This window comes from Megascapheus bottae, chromosome 19 (assembly GCF_031878675.1).
Source record: "Megascapheus bottae isolate mThoBot1 chromosome 19, mThoBot2.hap1, whole genome shotgun sequence".
Taxonomy (NCBI): Eukaryota; Metazoa; Chordata; class Mammalia; order Rodentia; family Geomyidae; genus Megascapheus; species Megascapheus bottae.
In genome coordinates this window covers 12,112,022-12,127,355 of record NC_143527.1, presented here as the reverse complement: position 1 = coordinate 12,127,355, position 15,334 = coordinate 12,112,022, and the positions used below count along the sequence as shown (strand labels likewise).

General features: G+C 43.1%; 1 protein-coding gene across 2 annotated transcripts in view; it reads right to left on the bottom strand.

Annotated features, from left to right (window-relative positions):
• Nucleotides 1–2,691: 2,691 nt before the first annotated feature.
• Nucleotides 2,692–15,334, bottom strand: part of Atp8b1 (ATPase phospholipid transporting 8B1) — a 96,004-nt gene continuing 83,361 nt past the window's right edge. For both annotated transcript variants that reach the window (XM_090353033.1, XM_090353034.1), the window contains 7 exons: nucleotides 14,386–14,674; nucleotides 9,640–9,863; nucleotides 7,968–8,051; nucleotides 6,045–6,290; nucleotides 5,598–5,736; nucleotides 3,907–4,037; nucleotides 2,692–3,068 (listed from right to left, as the gene is read on the bottom strand). In XM_090353033.1, coding sequence (XP_090209159.1) covers nucleotides 2,847–3,068; nucleotides 3,907–4,037; nucleotides 5,598–5,736; nucleotides 6,045–6,290; nucleotides 7,968–8,051; nucleotides 9,640–9,863; nucleotides 14,386–14,674 — 1,335 coding nt within the window. In that variant the 3' untranslated portion in view covers nucleotides 2,692–2,846. The remainder of the gene's footprint in view (nucleotides 3,069–3,906; nucleotides 4,038–5,597; nucleotides 5,737–6,044; nucleotides 6,291–7,967; nucleotides 8,052–9,639; nucleotides 9,864–14,385; nucleotides 14,675–15,334) is intronic.

Sequence of the window (15,334 nt, the reverse complement as noted above, 5' to 3'; positions counted from 1 at the left end):
TATGAATGTATTCTTTCCATTATACCTTCTTTGAGCCTGGCTACCACCCTCTTTCTTTGAAACAACTACCTGTGAACAGACAATCTTCTTCTTGGCAGAAATCACTGTTCCTTGAGGTCAAGGTGTCACTTGTCGCCAGATGCCAGTCACCTACCTGTTTTGTACTTAGATCATTACCTTTAATGTCTCTTAGCCTCAAACCTTGGCCTCCCATTTCCTCCTCCCTCCTTCTCTCCCCTCCCTCCCTCATTCCTCCTTGCCTATTTTCCTGACAAATGTTTATCATGAATTTCAAATTTATCTGCTTACTACCCCCTTCCTATTATTCTGGCTCCAAAGCGTTAGGGTGATGTGGAAAAGGTGTCACCTCTCTCTCTAGAGCACTCTACACTCTATGGTACCCTCTGCCTCTGATGCTAATAATCACATTTTTTCCCAGTCACTTTCACCCTGGCATTTACTACACTGTTTCTGATGTTATTTCTTACCAGCACTGGAGTTCTTTGAAAAATCCTTGGGATTCTTTTTGTCACATACTCTACATTTAAAGTTGCTTCAAGTCACTATTTTAGGAATAGAGGTATAGCTCAATGCTTAAGAGTGCTTCCCTAGCATGCTTGAGTCCCTGTGTTCATCCACTAATACTGCAATATATAGAAATAAACAAAAATATACAAGATATAAGTATAGTTAAAAGACTATAGTGCCGGAGATTTTACTAAAGCATTTATTTTTTAAATAAAAATATACATTCAATCTTAGATTTACAGCATATAGAAATAATTTATCCAAAGCAATTTCATTTAAAATTGTTAATATTGCACCCAACAGTTAAAGTCTTTGACACATTTGCATTGCCAACCTTTCCCACAATTCAAACAACAAAAAAAGAGAAAAATCTGAAACTGATATAATTACATAAACTTTTTTTGTAAAAAAAAACAATACAATTCTATTTACAAGACAACATTGTAAACTTTCAGAAATTTACTTCCAATAGCCATACATTCTTGTATTATATCTACAAAATGCATTACAAAATTAGAATTCAGTTTTCCTCTCCTGCATGTATAAAGATGAAGAATACATCTTATGATTACCTCATATATTCAAAGGGACTGATTTGAGCACTTGTAGCTTAAGAATAGGATGGAAATTACCCCCAAAACTGCAAAAAATAAAATAAAATGAAAAGGAATAGAAAGAAGGGTGGAAGGAAGGCCAGAGAGAAAAGGAAAAAATGAAGGAAGGTGATGGAATGGAGAAAAGAAAAGAAAAAAGAAAGTTAAGAAGAGTTAGTGTAATCCTACTGGCAGGAAACTCCATGAGACTCTTATCTCCAACCAACCACCAAAAAAAAAAAAAAAAAAAAAAAAACAGCTGGAAGTAGAACCCCAGCTAAGCAAGCAAGAACACAAAATCCTGAGTTCAAGCCTAAGTACTAGCATGCGTGTACATGCAGGCACACACAAATATTGTCAAAGGGAATCACAGCTCACTTAAAGCATTCTTCTTTTCTGTAACTTTCAATTCACGCATTGTTGTACACATTTCTGGGATACCTTGTGATCTCCTCCTGCTTTTGTGTGTGTGTGTGTAACTGAGGACCAGAACTCAGCCATATGGGCAGCCAGCCATGTGATACTTTAATATGTGAATAACTGTGGAATCTCTACTTGTTCAAGCATTTGTCATGTCTTTGTCATGAAAGCATTCTAAATTCTTTTAGCATTTCTAAAATAAATAGTACTTTACTATTATCTTTTGTTACTCCCATTGTGCCACAAATTGTGCCGGAATTTATTTCTCCTGCGTATATGTAACTTAGTATCTATTCGTAATATTCTCAGCTTTGAAAAACTATTTTTTTTTGAAGTTCCTAAGTATTTAGATGATCTTAGAAAATGAGGGTAAGGTGTCAAATCACGTGTACTACAGGCAGTCGCTAAAACACACCCCCAGGGAAAAGTCTGCAATGTGCTCTATTTAACCTGAGAAGCCCAAACCAGACTAGCCATACACTTAAAAACTTCATAATTTTTCTTGACTGCATGTAAGGGCTATGCACTCAGCTTTGAAGAAGCCCTTTGGAGCCCTCTGGTTTTCAGGTGGTGAATATTCATCCCTCTAACCCGGGGGGCAGCGTGGGGTCGGGCGGGGAGGGGGCGCGCTGAGTCCTCGCGGGCAGGAACACTTCCCTGTAACCCTTCACACTCGGATTTAATCCCCTCCTCCTGGATGGCGAACTTGAAGCAACCATAACCCACAAAACCAGCAGGACAGTCGCTTCTCCGGGCTTTGCTATGGCTCCAGAGCCCAACCCCGAGTAGTTTGTTGTGTGGTGTACTGCCTTTCCGTTAAAAGTAAGTCCTGAGAATCTTTAACATAAAAAAGAAAGAAAACAATGGTCATCTCCCGGGTTCCCGGGCGTCCCGGCTGCGGTGGGCTCCCGGGCGGGCGGGCGGGCGGGCGGGCGGCCTGGCCATCCCGGCTCCGGTGGGCTCCCGGGCGGGCGGGCGGTCTGGCCATCCCGGCTCCGGTGGGCTCCCGGGCGGGCGGGCGGCCTGGCCATCCCGGCTGCGGTGGGCTCCCGGGCGGGCGGGCGGCCTGGCCATCCCGGCTGCGGTGGGTTCCCGGGCGGGCGGGCGGCCTGGCCATCCCGGCTCCGGTGGGCTCCCGGGCGGGCGGGCGGCCTGGCCATCCCGGCTGCGGTGGGTTCCCGGGCGGGCGGGCGGCCTGGCCATCCCGGCTCCGGTGGGCTCCCGGGCGGGCGGGCGGCCCGGGCCATCCCGGCTCCGGTGGGCTTCCGGGCGGGCCGGCGGCCTGGCCTTCCGGGCTCCAGGCCCTCAGCTGTCCCCGGTGCGCCGGTACTCGGCCGGGCCGTCGGCGATGCCCTCCAGCGGCGCGCGCTTTCGGCGGATGCTGCGCCCGGAAGAGATGAGGTCCGCGTAGCCGCGCTGGTGCGAGAAGGCGTAGGCCGAGCGCCGGGAGGACGCGCCCCGCCGGAACACGCGCTGCCGCTGCTTCCACTGCTCCTCCGCCTTCAACCGCTTGCGGTGCTTCTGGATCTGGAGGACCCGAGGGCGCAAGAGGGGCGCCATGAAAAGAGGTCTGGGAGGCCTCGCGGGCGTCGCCCCCCTGCAGGCCCCACCGCGGGCGTCGCCCTCTCCAGGGGCCCCGTTTGGCTCCCCCCACCCAGGGGGCCCTGAAGGTGCCCACCCGGCACCCTCTTTTGTCTTTATGCCCCCCCACCCCCATTTTGTGGCTTGTGGGCCTTGAACTCAAGGCCTGGGCGCTTTTCTGCTCTACCACTTTGAACCCCAGCTCCTGTTCCACCATGGCTCTGCGTCTGACTTTTTGGAAGTTCATTGGAGATCTAATGAAAGTCTCCCTACTTTTTCCACCAGGGCTGGCTTCATAACCACCATCCTTAGATCTCAGCTTCCTGAGCAGCTACAATTACAGGCCTGACTCACTAGCATGCAGCCAGGGGTTCATTCTGAAACCCTCCTGTGTGTGTGTGTGTGTGTGTGTGTGTGTGTGTGTGTGTGTGTGTGTGTGTGTATGTATGTATGTATTGGAAGCTGCACTTAAAAAGACAGTCAAAAACATTGTTAAATCACACTCCCTGTGAGTCTCCAGTCAGCATATGTCTACAAGGGACCCTCAGAGTGCGGGAGGACATATTTCTAACTTATCACTTTTTTGTTTTCCTCCCCCAGTCCTGGGCTTGAGCTCAGGGCCTGAGCACTGTCCTTGGCCTTTCTCAAGGCTAGAGCTCTACCACTTGAGCCACAGCACCACTTCTGGCTTTTTTTTTCTATGTATGTGATACCGAGGAATCGAACCCGGGTCTTGGTGCATGCTAGGCAAGCCCTCTACCACTAGGCCAAACTCCCGGCCTACCTTATCACTTTCTGATGGCCAGATGGTCATTGACAAGAAACGGATGGCAACCACGGGTAGTAAGCACACTGCCACCGTCAAGATGATGGTCAACCAAATATACGGCTGTCTCAGCGCATTGGAAGCCGTGCCTGGAAAGAAATGGGGATTGAATCACAGGAGAATGTTTACCCTAAGAGCAGAGTTTTATGTTCTATCATCCATAAATGGGGGATCTGTAGTGAATTTTACAACCATATTGGGTCTCCCAGATCATTCAAGGGATGAACCTTTGAAATGGGATTGGACAGGGGAGGATCAGTTCTTTTCAACAACCAATATGCCTAAAGAAACAAATAGAGAAAAATGTGCATTTGTTAACACTCCTTTGATCAGAAATGCAATTTAGTGCTGTGTAGCACAGTAGTGTGTATCAGGCCTTAGCTTCACCTCAACACATCCATGAGCATGTGTGTGTGCACGCCCATGTACACACACACACACACACACACACACACACAGCAAAACTGAATTGTGTTTGAACAGGTTTGAATAGAGTTTGGCAATTTGTCATCTATTTCATAGGATTTAATTATTGACCGTATGACTATGTTGTTTTCTATCAATTTGTTTATTGTTCTGCATACATTATTTCCAAAGATAGGGCTAACTTTTGAGCTCTAGGATTCCAAATTTTCTTGATGTTTTTTATATTTAGCAAATTTAACAGTTCTTTGGGCTCTCTGGTATTTTGGGGGTATTTTTGGTGCTGGTCCTTGGGTGCTGTCTCTGAGCTACTTTTGCTCAAGGCTAGTGCTCTACCAGTTGAACTACAACTCAATTTCTGGCTTTTTTGGTGATAGACTGGAAATAAGAGTCTGATGGACTTTCCTTCCTGGACTAGCTTTGAACCTCAATCTTAGATCTTAGTCTCCTGAGTATCTAGAATTACAGGCATGAGCACTGATGCCTGGCTGGTATGTTTTCATCGTAGATTACACAAGTAGAAAAACCTGGTTAAACCATATGAAAAGTTTTATAATTCATTATACATTTAAGATACAGTTAAGATACCTAACTATTTTATGGAATTATTAACAATAGATAATCAATTTCCAATAACCTACAAAAACTAAATTTTATGGAGGGAAAGAGGAAGGGCTTTTCTTAGTCTTTTTATTTAATTTATTATTATTTATGACCTAACTGGGCCACTTGCTCTCTCTTGACTTTTTTTTACTCAAAAACTGGTACTCTGCCACTTAACTCATAGCCTCACTTCTGGCTTTTTGCTGGTTAGCTGGAAAGAAGAATCTCAGTTCGGAGTTGGGGGCAGAGGAGAGAGAAGGCAGGGCTAGCTTCAAGGCTTACTTCAAACTGAGATCCTCCGATCTCATTCTCCTTAGTATTTAGGAATATAGGCTTGAATCACCAGCATCCGTTTTTTCTTGGCCTTATAATTTTTCAGCTATCCAATTTCACAGAATCACAATTGTACTTTAATGCTATCTTAATTTGTTACCACCCTACCAACTCACCACCACTGATTTCCAGTGAAGATATGAATCTTATGTAGCAATAATTTACCACATACATATATTTATCATACATGTAATTAATTCATTTAAAATTTTTACCGAGAAATTAAGTTAACACCTAAGCTAGTGATATTTATCTATACTCTTATCTTTGGGAATTTCCAAAATACCAACCTGTAAATTGAAATGTAGACGGAAAGAGAACATGTATTCCAGCACTATGAAAATCAAACATGATGCCAAAATAAAGTGCAATGCTTCCAAAAATTGAAAAAGCATTCACAAAAGTCCAGTAAGAAGTATCCAAGCCAATCTGTTGGGAAACCAGAGAAAAAAAACAGAGCACTCATTTTGGGGAGTTAGCAAGAAAGAAAGGATCTAAGAATTCAGAAAATGGAATCTGACGATGTAGTCATGATTTGGTTTGAGTACAAAACAATCAGAAACCAAACCATCCTTGATTCAGGCAGGAAAGAAGAAGTGTGCATGGGAAAGGGATGAAAATAGCATTCTTACCTTTTTTTTGTGAGGTGACAGGCTTAGTTGAAGACCAGCCTGTAGGCTCAGCCTGTATGCATACAGGTACCAAGATACCAGATACAGTTGTGGAAAGCCACATACCTGGAAATTGACTGTTATTACTAGCGCCGAGGCAACAGTGACCGCAAAGGACTGGTAGTCCGAAGGGGCCTCTCCATCCTGTCCCACGGTTTGCAGATAAGCTCCAAGAGGTATGAAGAAGAGGACCAGCGATGTTAGGATCCCATGCAGCAAGCTGACAAAGAATCTCTTATAGTTGAATAGTAAGTCCCTTTGTCCCACCATGTACAACCGAGGAAAGCGAAGGCTCAGTTTGTCACTCACATCCTTCAGGGGAAAATAAAATTAGAGTGATACATGGCCATGCAGTATCTGCTGTTAATGTTTCAAGAAGCAATCCATAAGCAAAATGACATTTCCTATGCATGCACAGAGATCAGCCTCATGGCTTTAGTTCACTGATACTTGATATTTCACTCAGAGGCTAAGCAAGATTTTATGATTTTACTACTTATAAAAGGAAAAAAATAACTAATGGTTAAAATGTAGGAAGGACCAGGAGGCAATGTTTCGCACCTGTAATCCTAGCAACTTGGAAGGCTGAGATCCAAGGATTATGGTTGAGAGCCCTGGCAGGAAGGTCCATGCGACTCTCTCTCTAATAAAACGACCCAAAAAGCTGGAAGTGGAGCTGTGCTTAAAAGTGGTAGAGTGCTAGGCTTGCACAAAGGAAGCTCAGGAGACAGCACCCGGACCCTGAGGTCAGGGTCCAGATCTTAGGGCTGGCATCCATGTGCACACTTGTACATATACATACACACGATATAGAGAAGATACAATATACAGTACTTCAAATGCAGGGCGAAAGTGGTCACATAAAAGTTAATATATTAACAATAAGTTAATAATAATATGATAATGATGGTGATAATTGTTTTGGTGCTGTACCAAGATTTGAACTAGTACCTTGTGCTTTTACTTGGCTTTTTGTCATTTCTTTTAGGTTTGAGACAAGGACTAACTTCTTATTGGAATCTTTTTTTTTGCCAGTCATGGGGTTTGAACTCAGGGTCTAGGCACTGTCCTTGGACACTTTTTTTTCTCAAGGCTAGCATTCTACCACTTGAGTCACAGCTATACTTTCGGCTTTTTTGAGTATTTGGTACCAAGAAATGGAACCCAGGGCTTCATGCATGCTAGGCTAGCACTCTACCACTAGGTTATGCTCCCAGCCTCTGTCTTGCTCACTGGCTAGCACTCCAGCAACTGGGCCATGCCTCCCACTCCTCACTTGGCTTTTTTGTTCATGGGCTGGAGTTCTCCTGACTCATGCTTCCACTTCAAGATTTTTGCTGAATAATTGGCAATAAGGGTCTTGTGGAATTTTCTACCTAGGCTGGTTTTGAACCAAGATTCTCAGATCTCTACCTGCTGAGTAGCTAGGATTACAGGCGTGAGCTAATGGTGTGACCAGTTAGTTTCTTTTTCTTTTTCTTTTTTTTTGAAACCAGTCCTGGGGACTGAACTTAGGGCCTGAGCACTGTCCTTGGGCTTTCCTCAAGGTTCGTGCTCTACCACTTAACCTATAGCATCATTTCTGGCTATTCTACATATGTGGTACTGAGGAATCAAAATGGGGCTTCATGCAGGCTAGGCAAGCACTCTACCACCAGGCCAAACTTCTGGCCCATGGTTAGTTTCTTTTTATTAATCAAAACAGTTTCTCTAAGAATACCTTTTAGATGAAATGTAGATTGGTTTGGCAATTAAACATATAAACATTGGAGAGTGTTAAAATTTACATGTAATATGAACCTGAAAATTTACATGCAACCTAAAAATGTACATGCAAGCTGTGAATATACAGACAGCCTATGCCCCGAGTGGGCATTCTAAAAGCAACAGATGGATTCCTGCAATGTAAAGGCAGAAGAATGTGCTGAGGACCTTTCGGTAGTCCACTCTGATGGTGCTGGGTGCCCAGGAGCTCCAGCATATTCTTACCTGGTCGAGCAGCCCCATGAGGAGCACCGGCAGGCTCGAGTACAGCACGTTGTACAGCGTGATGAACCAGTCCTCATAAGCGGTCTGGGGAGGGAGAGGAGGTGACAAAGGCTTTGTTATGTACCGACACTCACAGGATTGTCCCCAAAGGGGGAACTCTTGAGTAATTAGTCTTCATCTACTCCTTGGCAGGACAGAAGGTTGCTTCTGTGCAGTGGACAGAACCACAGGCCTTCACAGAAATACCACCTTCTCCTTCCCCTGACATAAATGTGTGTGGGGGGGAATTCATTCTGGCTGTGTGCCAATGGCTCATGATAATCCTAGCTTTTCAGGAGGCTGAGATCTGGGGATCAAGGTTCAAAGCCAGCCCAGGCAGGAAAGTCTGTGAGACTCTAATCTCCAATGAACCATCAAAAAGCTGGAAGTAGAGCTGTGGCTCAAGTGGTAGAGGACCATCCTGAGCACAAAAGCTCAGGGACAGTGCACAGGTTGTGAGTTCAAGCCCCAAGACCAGCACAGACACACATACCAAAGACTATTCTGATTAATAGTGCTAGAAGACAAGTCAGAATCCATCATTTAATAATCCTTTTTATTAATGAATTCAAATACTTAAAACTGAACTAGGATACTTTAAGCTTTTTGGATACTTAAATAAAAACACAGGCTATTTTAGAAGCACAAGGACTGTCAAGTTTTATGTTTACTTTTATTTTGCAAGGCCAGCGTTTTCATGAAAATATCTTATAAAAACATCTGGCTGAATATAAACAAGATGTTTCTGGAAGGGACGAAGAACACTGTGCACACATCATCCCTCAGGGTGGGGTAGGAGAGGAATTAACCTACAGGGATCTGAATTATGTGCAGTCCCACCCCAAATGGGCAACCCAGCCCTGTTCCAAGGCTTCCCTGGCCTCCGACCTGAGATTCCTTCAACCCCAAAGCACAGTAGTACCAAAGAAGGTTCAAGAGCCAAAGGCACAGACGTTAGTTTATTTTTCACTAATGATATTTTTCTGCTGAATCATTTTGGCATATTCAATATATACTACCCCATTTCAATAACAAAAAAATAATGAAACAACAAATGGGTTCATGATAACAGATTTACCATCATCCATAATTTCTTTTTTAAAAATTATTTTGGCAGGGCCAAAGACCTGGGTTCGATTCCTTGGTACCACATACTTAAAAAAAGCCAGACGTGGTGCTGAGGCTCAAGTGGTAAAGTTCTAGCCTTGAGAAAAATCCAAGGACAGTCCTCTGGCCCTAAGCTTAAGCCCAGGACTGGCAAAAAAAAAAATGAAAAAATGAAAAAAATACATAAACAACATAAAGTGTCAGAAACATTCTAGAAATATAAGCTATAGCCTTAATTATGTCCTCAACTATCAGGAGACGGCTGACACTGAAATAAGGATACCGGGGACATACAGTAACACTAACGCTTCACGCACTGCTCCACTTTCAGCCTTTTGCTGGTTACTTGCACAAACTTTTGTGTTCTTTCTGGCTTTGAACTTCAATCCTTACATTTCAGCCTGCTAAATAACTAGGGTTATGCAATGAGCTACAGCACCTGACTAATTTGGTTTTCAGAACAAGTCTTTTCTTAATATAAGAACTCTACTCAATACAAAATGCTTTCACCACCCCGTTATATTACCTGTGCTGAGTAGCCATTGAAGAAGGAATACCAGAAATGAACTAAGGTAAATGCAAAGTTTTTATAAAAGAAGTATCGTAGGAACTTGCACATCCTTATGTAAGACCACCGGCCATGCACCAGCAGCAATCTCTGCAGGTATCGGAATTGAGCAAAGGAGTAATCGCTGGACATGACGGCTTGCATCCCTTCTTGTCCACTTATCCCAACACCAATGTGCGCAGCTGCAGAGCAGAGGGAGAAGATATTGTGGATCAGGAGCTGCTTTGAGGCAGAGCATTAGATGACAAAAATGTCTCCATAACCAACACAATCTATATATCTACACCTGTATGTATATTTATATACCTACATAGAGATATTCATGGAACAATATGTACAAAAGCTCTTGCTCACTTCCCTCACCCCCTGTTCTTGGACCCAACACCAGGTAATAGTACAGTTTGCTATACAAAGCTTGTGGTAGAGCATCCTCAGATATTTGCAAACACCTTTCAGGTAGGTGGTGAATTCCATTTGGATTGTCTGCCCAGCTCACAAACGATTCCTTTCACTCACAGGTGGGCCCCAGGCACCCCTCACATGTCTCCTTGGCCACAATACACTCAGCTACTTGAAATCTATAATGGATATTGCAAATTGACTCACCACTGTAATTCCATACTTGCTCTAACTGGAGAGGTGTCAAAGCAAATACAAATCCTACATTTCCCAGACTGCTTTGCAGCTGGGCTCTCATGGAGAAGTAGGTTCACTGTTTATCCCCATTGAGACTTGGAAGCAGAAGTGAATCAGAGCCCTGCACCACTGCCTTTTGTGTATTTGTGCAGCAGAATCCATTATCCAGTTGCCCATTTACTGACAGGCAATTACAAAGATGTATTATGGAGAAGCTCTTTAGATGGACCTCCAGGTACTCAGTCTAGAATCTGCTTCTTCAGGCCATCCAGAGCTTTTGAAAGCACCAGAGGCCCTGTGCTGGTCTGTTCTTCCTAAAGTAGCTACAGAGGACTGTTTACTCTTCTGACTTTAACCTACAGAAAAACCCATGCTCAGCCCATCAGTATCACTCTTGGGATTAACCAATCAGTGTCTCTTTTAGGATTCCAGAATTCATATTCACAAGTGCTTATAGCTAAACATTTTACTTAAATTCATGATGTAAGGTATGAAGTATATTTCTGAAAGTTTTTGATAGAGAAATAAAGTAGAGAGAGAGAAGGAGCAGGGCAAGCAAGCAGGCAGACACAGAAACAGACCCTGGGTTTCCACTGCAACTCTGGGTCCTGATTCTAGCATCTTCCAGAGGTCTAGCTTATTGGGCAGAACAAAGCATCATTGTATCTTTTTAACTAATCCATTCCACCACTGCCCTCCTCCCCATCCATGATAGATCTGATTGTCTTCCAAGAGAAGACAATCAAGCTAATCAAGAGCTTTTTCAGGAAGTTTCAAGAATGGGCAAAAATTACAATTTTATTCCTCCTTCCACTAGTCACTAAAGAACATTTTTTTTAAAGTTCGAGAATAAGGAATATTACCCATGTCTTTAAAGTCAGGAACATAAAGAGCAATAGAGAATTTAGAGAAAATGTGCTAGAGAACCATCTATTATTACTCAGACTCTGAGTGGTGACTGCCAACTCTAGTTTCCAACTAGAAAAAAAAAAAAAACAACTTCAAACATCCTGTTATAGTTGGAAACATAAAGTCTGGAAATTTCAAAATATATTTGTAGCAGTGTGACCAAACCTATGTTTTTTATTTATTTATTTATTTAAACATATATATATATTTTTTAATTTTTAATTTTATTTTATTTTTGCCAGTCCTGGGCTTGAGCTCAGGGCCTGAGCACTGTCCTTGGACTTTCTCAAGGCTAGAGCTCTACCACTTGAGCCTCAGCACCACTTCCAGCTTTTTTCTATGTATGTGGTACCGAGGAATCGAACCCGGGTCTTCATGCATGCTAGGCAAGCACTTTAACCACTAGGCCAAACTCCCGGCCCCAAACCTATGTTTTTAATTACACTTCGCAGTTCTGAAAAGAAGAAGACATTGCATCTCATAGGCTATTTATCATCTTTTCAAAACATATAAATAGTCCTTATGACCAGCTTTGGTTGCCAAACTTCCTTCCTCCTAAACCATGTGGTCTTCTTTCCTTTCTTGAACAAGCCACAAAAGGAAATGAAAACCTCTCTGGGCTGTCAAGGCTGAGCAAAGGAATTCCTGGTCCAGGCTCTGGTATCCAGGCTTTCATCCTTTAATGGAATGGGCTATGCACAGTACTTGAAGTGAGTTTTGGCATTGTCCACAAGGTAAATGGTATCCATGGAAGAGCTGCACTATAATGTACTACTGTGTTATTCCCCAAATTCTCAGCACAGGCTCCTAAACTGTCTTGAATTCCTGCGTGCAAAAATAAACCATAGTTCCTTCAACAACTGGTTATTTCTACAAGGCTTTATTGTCTCTCTTTTTTTTTTTTGGTTGGTTGGTGGTAGGGCTTGAATTCAGGGGTCTTAGTACTATCCTTAAGTGATTTTTGTTTAAAGCTAGTGCTCTACCACTTTGAGCTGCAGCTCTACTTCCACTTTTCTGTGATTCACTGGTGATAAGGGTCTCATGGACATTCTTGCCCAGGTTGCCTTTGAACAGCCAGCCTTAGATCTCAGCCTCCTGAGTAGCTAGAATTACAGGTGTGAGCCACCAGTACTCAGCTTGCTTTACATCTTTATCCATCTTCTCAGGGCTCATGCAGATGGTGAGGATCTAAGGCCAAGATGTGAGAACACCCCATAAGCTGGTAGGACGGTCTCCGAGAGCCTAGAATCCTTGCTAGAGGTTTCCATTCTCTTCCATTCCTACTAGACAGTTCTGCTAAACATGAAACATATTAGCCGATGGTCATTGCTTTTTGTTGTTTATTTGTTTGTTTCTTGCTTATGGCAAGTACTCTAGCCATAAGTTAGAGTGAAGCCACAGCTCCATTTTCAACATTTTGATGATTAACTAGAGATAAGAGTTAGACTTTTCTTCCTGAGCTGGCTTCAAACCATGATCCTCAGATTCCCAACCTTCTGAGTAGTTAGGATTACAGATATAAGCCACTAGAACCCAGCTTGGCCATTGCCGTTAGCACCCACATTCCACTCTACTTTTCCTGTGTATATAGTTGGAAGATGTTTATAAAGTATAGAAAAGAAAGAAATACTATTTGGAGAACTCAGTCCCCCACATTCGTCTCAAATAGATGTTCCAGAAATTATATATATATATATATATATATATATATATATATATATATAAACATTTGGCATACAGCAGAGCTTACTAAAGAATGGAAAACAATTTAAGAAAAATGAGCCTTGTGTGGTTTGTATGTGTTAACTTGGCTCTGCTGTCTCACTGACAAAAGGTAAACTCTGAGGAACAATTTTTTTTTTTGCCAGTCCTGGGCTTGAGCTCAGGGTCTGAGCCCTGTCCTTGGACTTTCTCAAGGCTAAAGCTCTACCACGTGAGTCACAGCATCCTGAGGAACAAAATTTTGAGTCACATCAATCACATAAATATGTAAGTCAAAATCTTTTCCCATCCTAATGCCTAGAAATCTGCATTACAATGCATAAAAACAATGTTTGAGTTATGCATCCATCTTAGCACAGGTAGTTACATTAAGGGTACTCAAGGTAAAATAAACTACAGCTGAAGAGAAAAGAGACTGATGTAATTCAGAGCAAGAAGTGTCATCTGTGTAGTAGGACAAGTACATGCAAAAAAAGCAGCAGGGAGGAATTATACCGGCAGATAGATGGCGACAGATATATGCATTGATAAAACAGCAAGAAGACATACGTCATATAGATGACTCTTGTCGAGAAGATAAAGTTGGAATATTCTTAGTATATACCAAGGAGGAGGAGAAGAGGGCTCTAAGGAAAGAAAGAGACAGACCCATCATGAGTCACAAAATAGGCTAGTAAAAATCTAGTTTTATATAATGTATTCAATTTACCCAACTTAAGAAGACTTCTGCATCATATGTATGTATATATATATATATATGTATGTATATATATATTCATATATGGTCATGTAACTATTTTTTGTCAGTCATGGAGCTTGAACTTGGGGCCTGGTGCTGTCCTGGAAGTTTTTCATTCAAAGCTAGTGCTCTACCACTTGAACCACAGCTCCACTTTCTGGTTTTCCATAGATTTACCTGTCTTGGGCTGGTTTCTAACCACGATTCTCAGATGTCAACCTCCTGAGGAGCTATGATGACAGGCATGAACCACCAATGCCCAGCTTTTTTTTTTTGTGGTGTCAGTACTAGGGCTTGAAGTCAGGGCCTTGTACTCTTGCTTGGCTTTTCCACCCAAGATGGGCACTCTACCAGTGGAGCCACCTGCTGGTTAATTGGAAATAAAGAGTCTCTCCAATTGGTATCCCCAGGCTGGCTTTGTAGCTTCACCTTCAGATATCAGTCCCTGAGCAGCTAGGAATACAGGCGTTATCTACCTGCACCGAGCAGGACTCATCTACTCATTCCATAGTTACCACTGGTGGGTCTGCCTCTTTTCCCACACAGACAGAGCCGTAGGAATGGTGAACTACACCTTCAATACGTATCTGCTGTATGAAAACCTCAGCAGTGAAATCTGAAAACAGTGAACCCCAAACCTTCCTGTGGTGTCTTCTCTTAGCAAATTGCATCTCAGAAACCACCTGTGTACAACTCACTTTTGATCATGTTGACATCATTGGCCCCGTCTCCAATGGCCAACGTGATGGCCTTCTTGTACCTCTTCACCAGGTCTACCACCATGGCCTTCTGCTTGGGGGTAACGCGGCAGCAGATGACGGCGCTGCACTCACAGGCTAGGTCTACGAAGTTCTTCTGCCGCTGCTCTTTCCTAGCTTCAAGGATCCTCTTACTTTGAGTCCGCATGCGCCGCTCCTCTTCTGTCCTTGGAAATTTCAGCTTCAGTATCTTACTTCTCTTGGTCTTTTTCTCTAGAAGAATTTCATTCTGTGAAATCAGAGAGGAAAAACATTACAATCTCTTGGGCCAGGAGTTTGGTAAGAGTGCTTGCCTAGCATGCATGACAACCCGATTTCGATTCTTTGGTACCACATACACAGAAAAAGCTGGGAGTGGGGCTGTGGCTCAAGTGGTGGAGCACTAGCCTTGAAAAAGATCAAGAACAGTGCTCAGGCCATGAGTTCAAGCCCCATGTGTTTTGTTTTATGCTTTTTTTAGGGGGTTTGTTTTGTGTGTGTGTGTTTGTTTTGCCCATTCCCAGGCTTGAATTCAGGGCCTGGGCACTGTCCTTGAGCTGCTTTTACTCAAGGCCTGCACTCTACCACTTGAGCCATAATGTAGCTTCTGGCTTTTTTGTTTATATGGTCCTGAGAAATTGAACCCAGGGCTTCATGCAATGCTAGGCAAGCACTCTACCACTAAGCCACATTTCCAGCCCCCGCTTTAGTTTTTATAAGAATCCCACCATCCTTGAGCCTTATGCAAGGTGCACTTTGTGAGTTCTGTCATGGATTATACTGTTTTAACTATGAAACATTTATGGGGAGAATTAGAAAACACAAAACTCGGTGAAGAAGAAAATGAAAAATTGCCCATTATTTGCTCTGTCGCCACAATCACTGTTACCAGTGTTGGTTTTCTAGATTC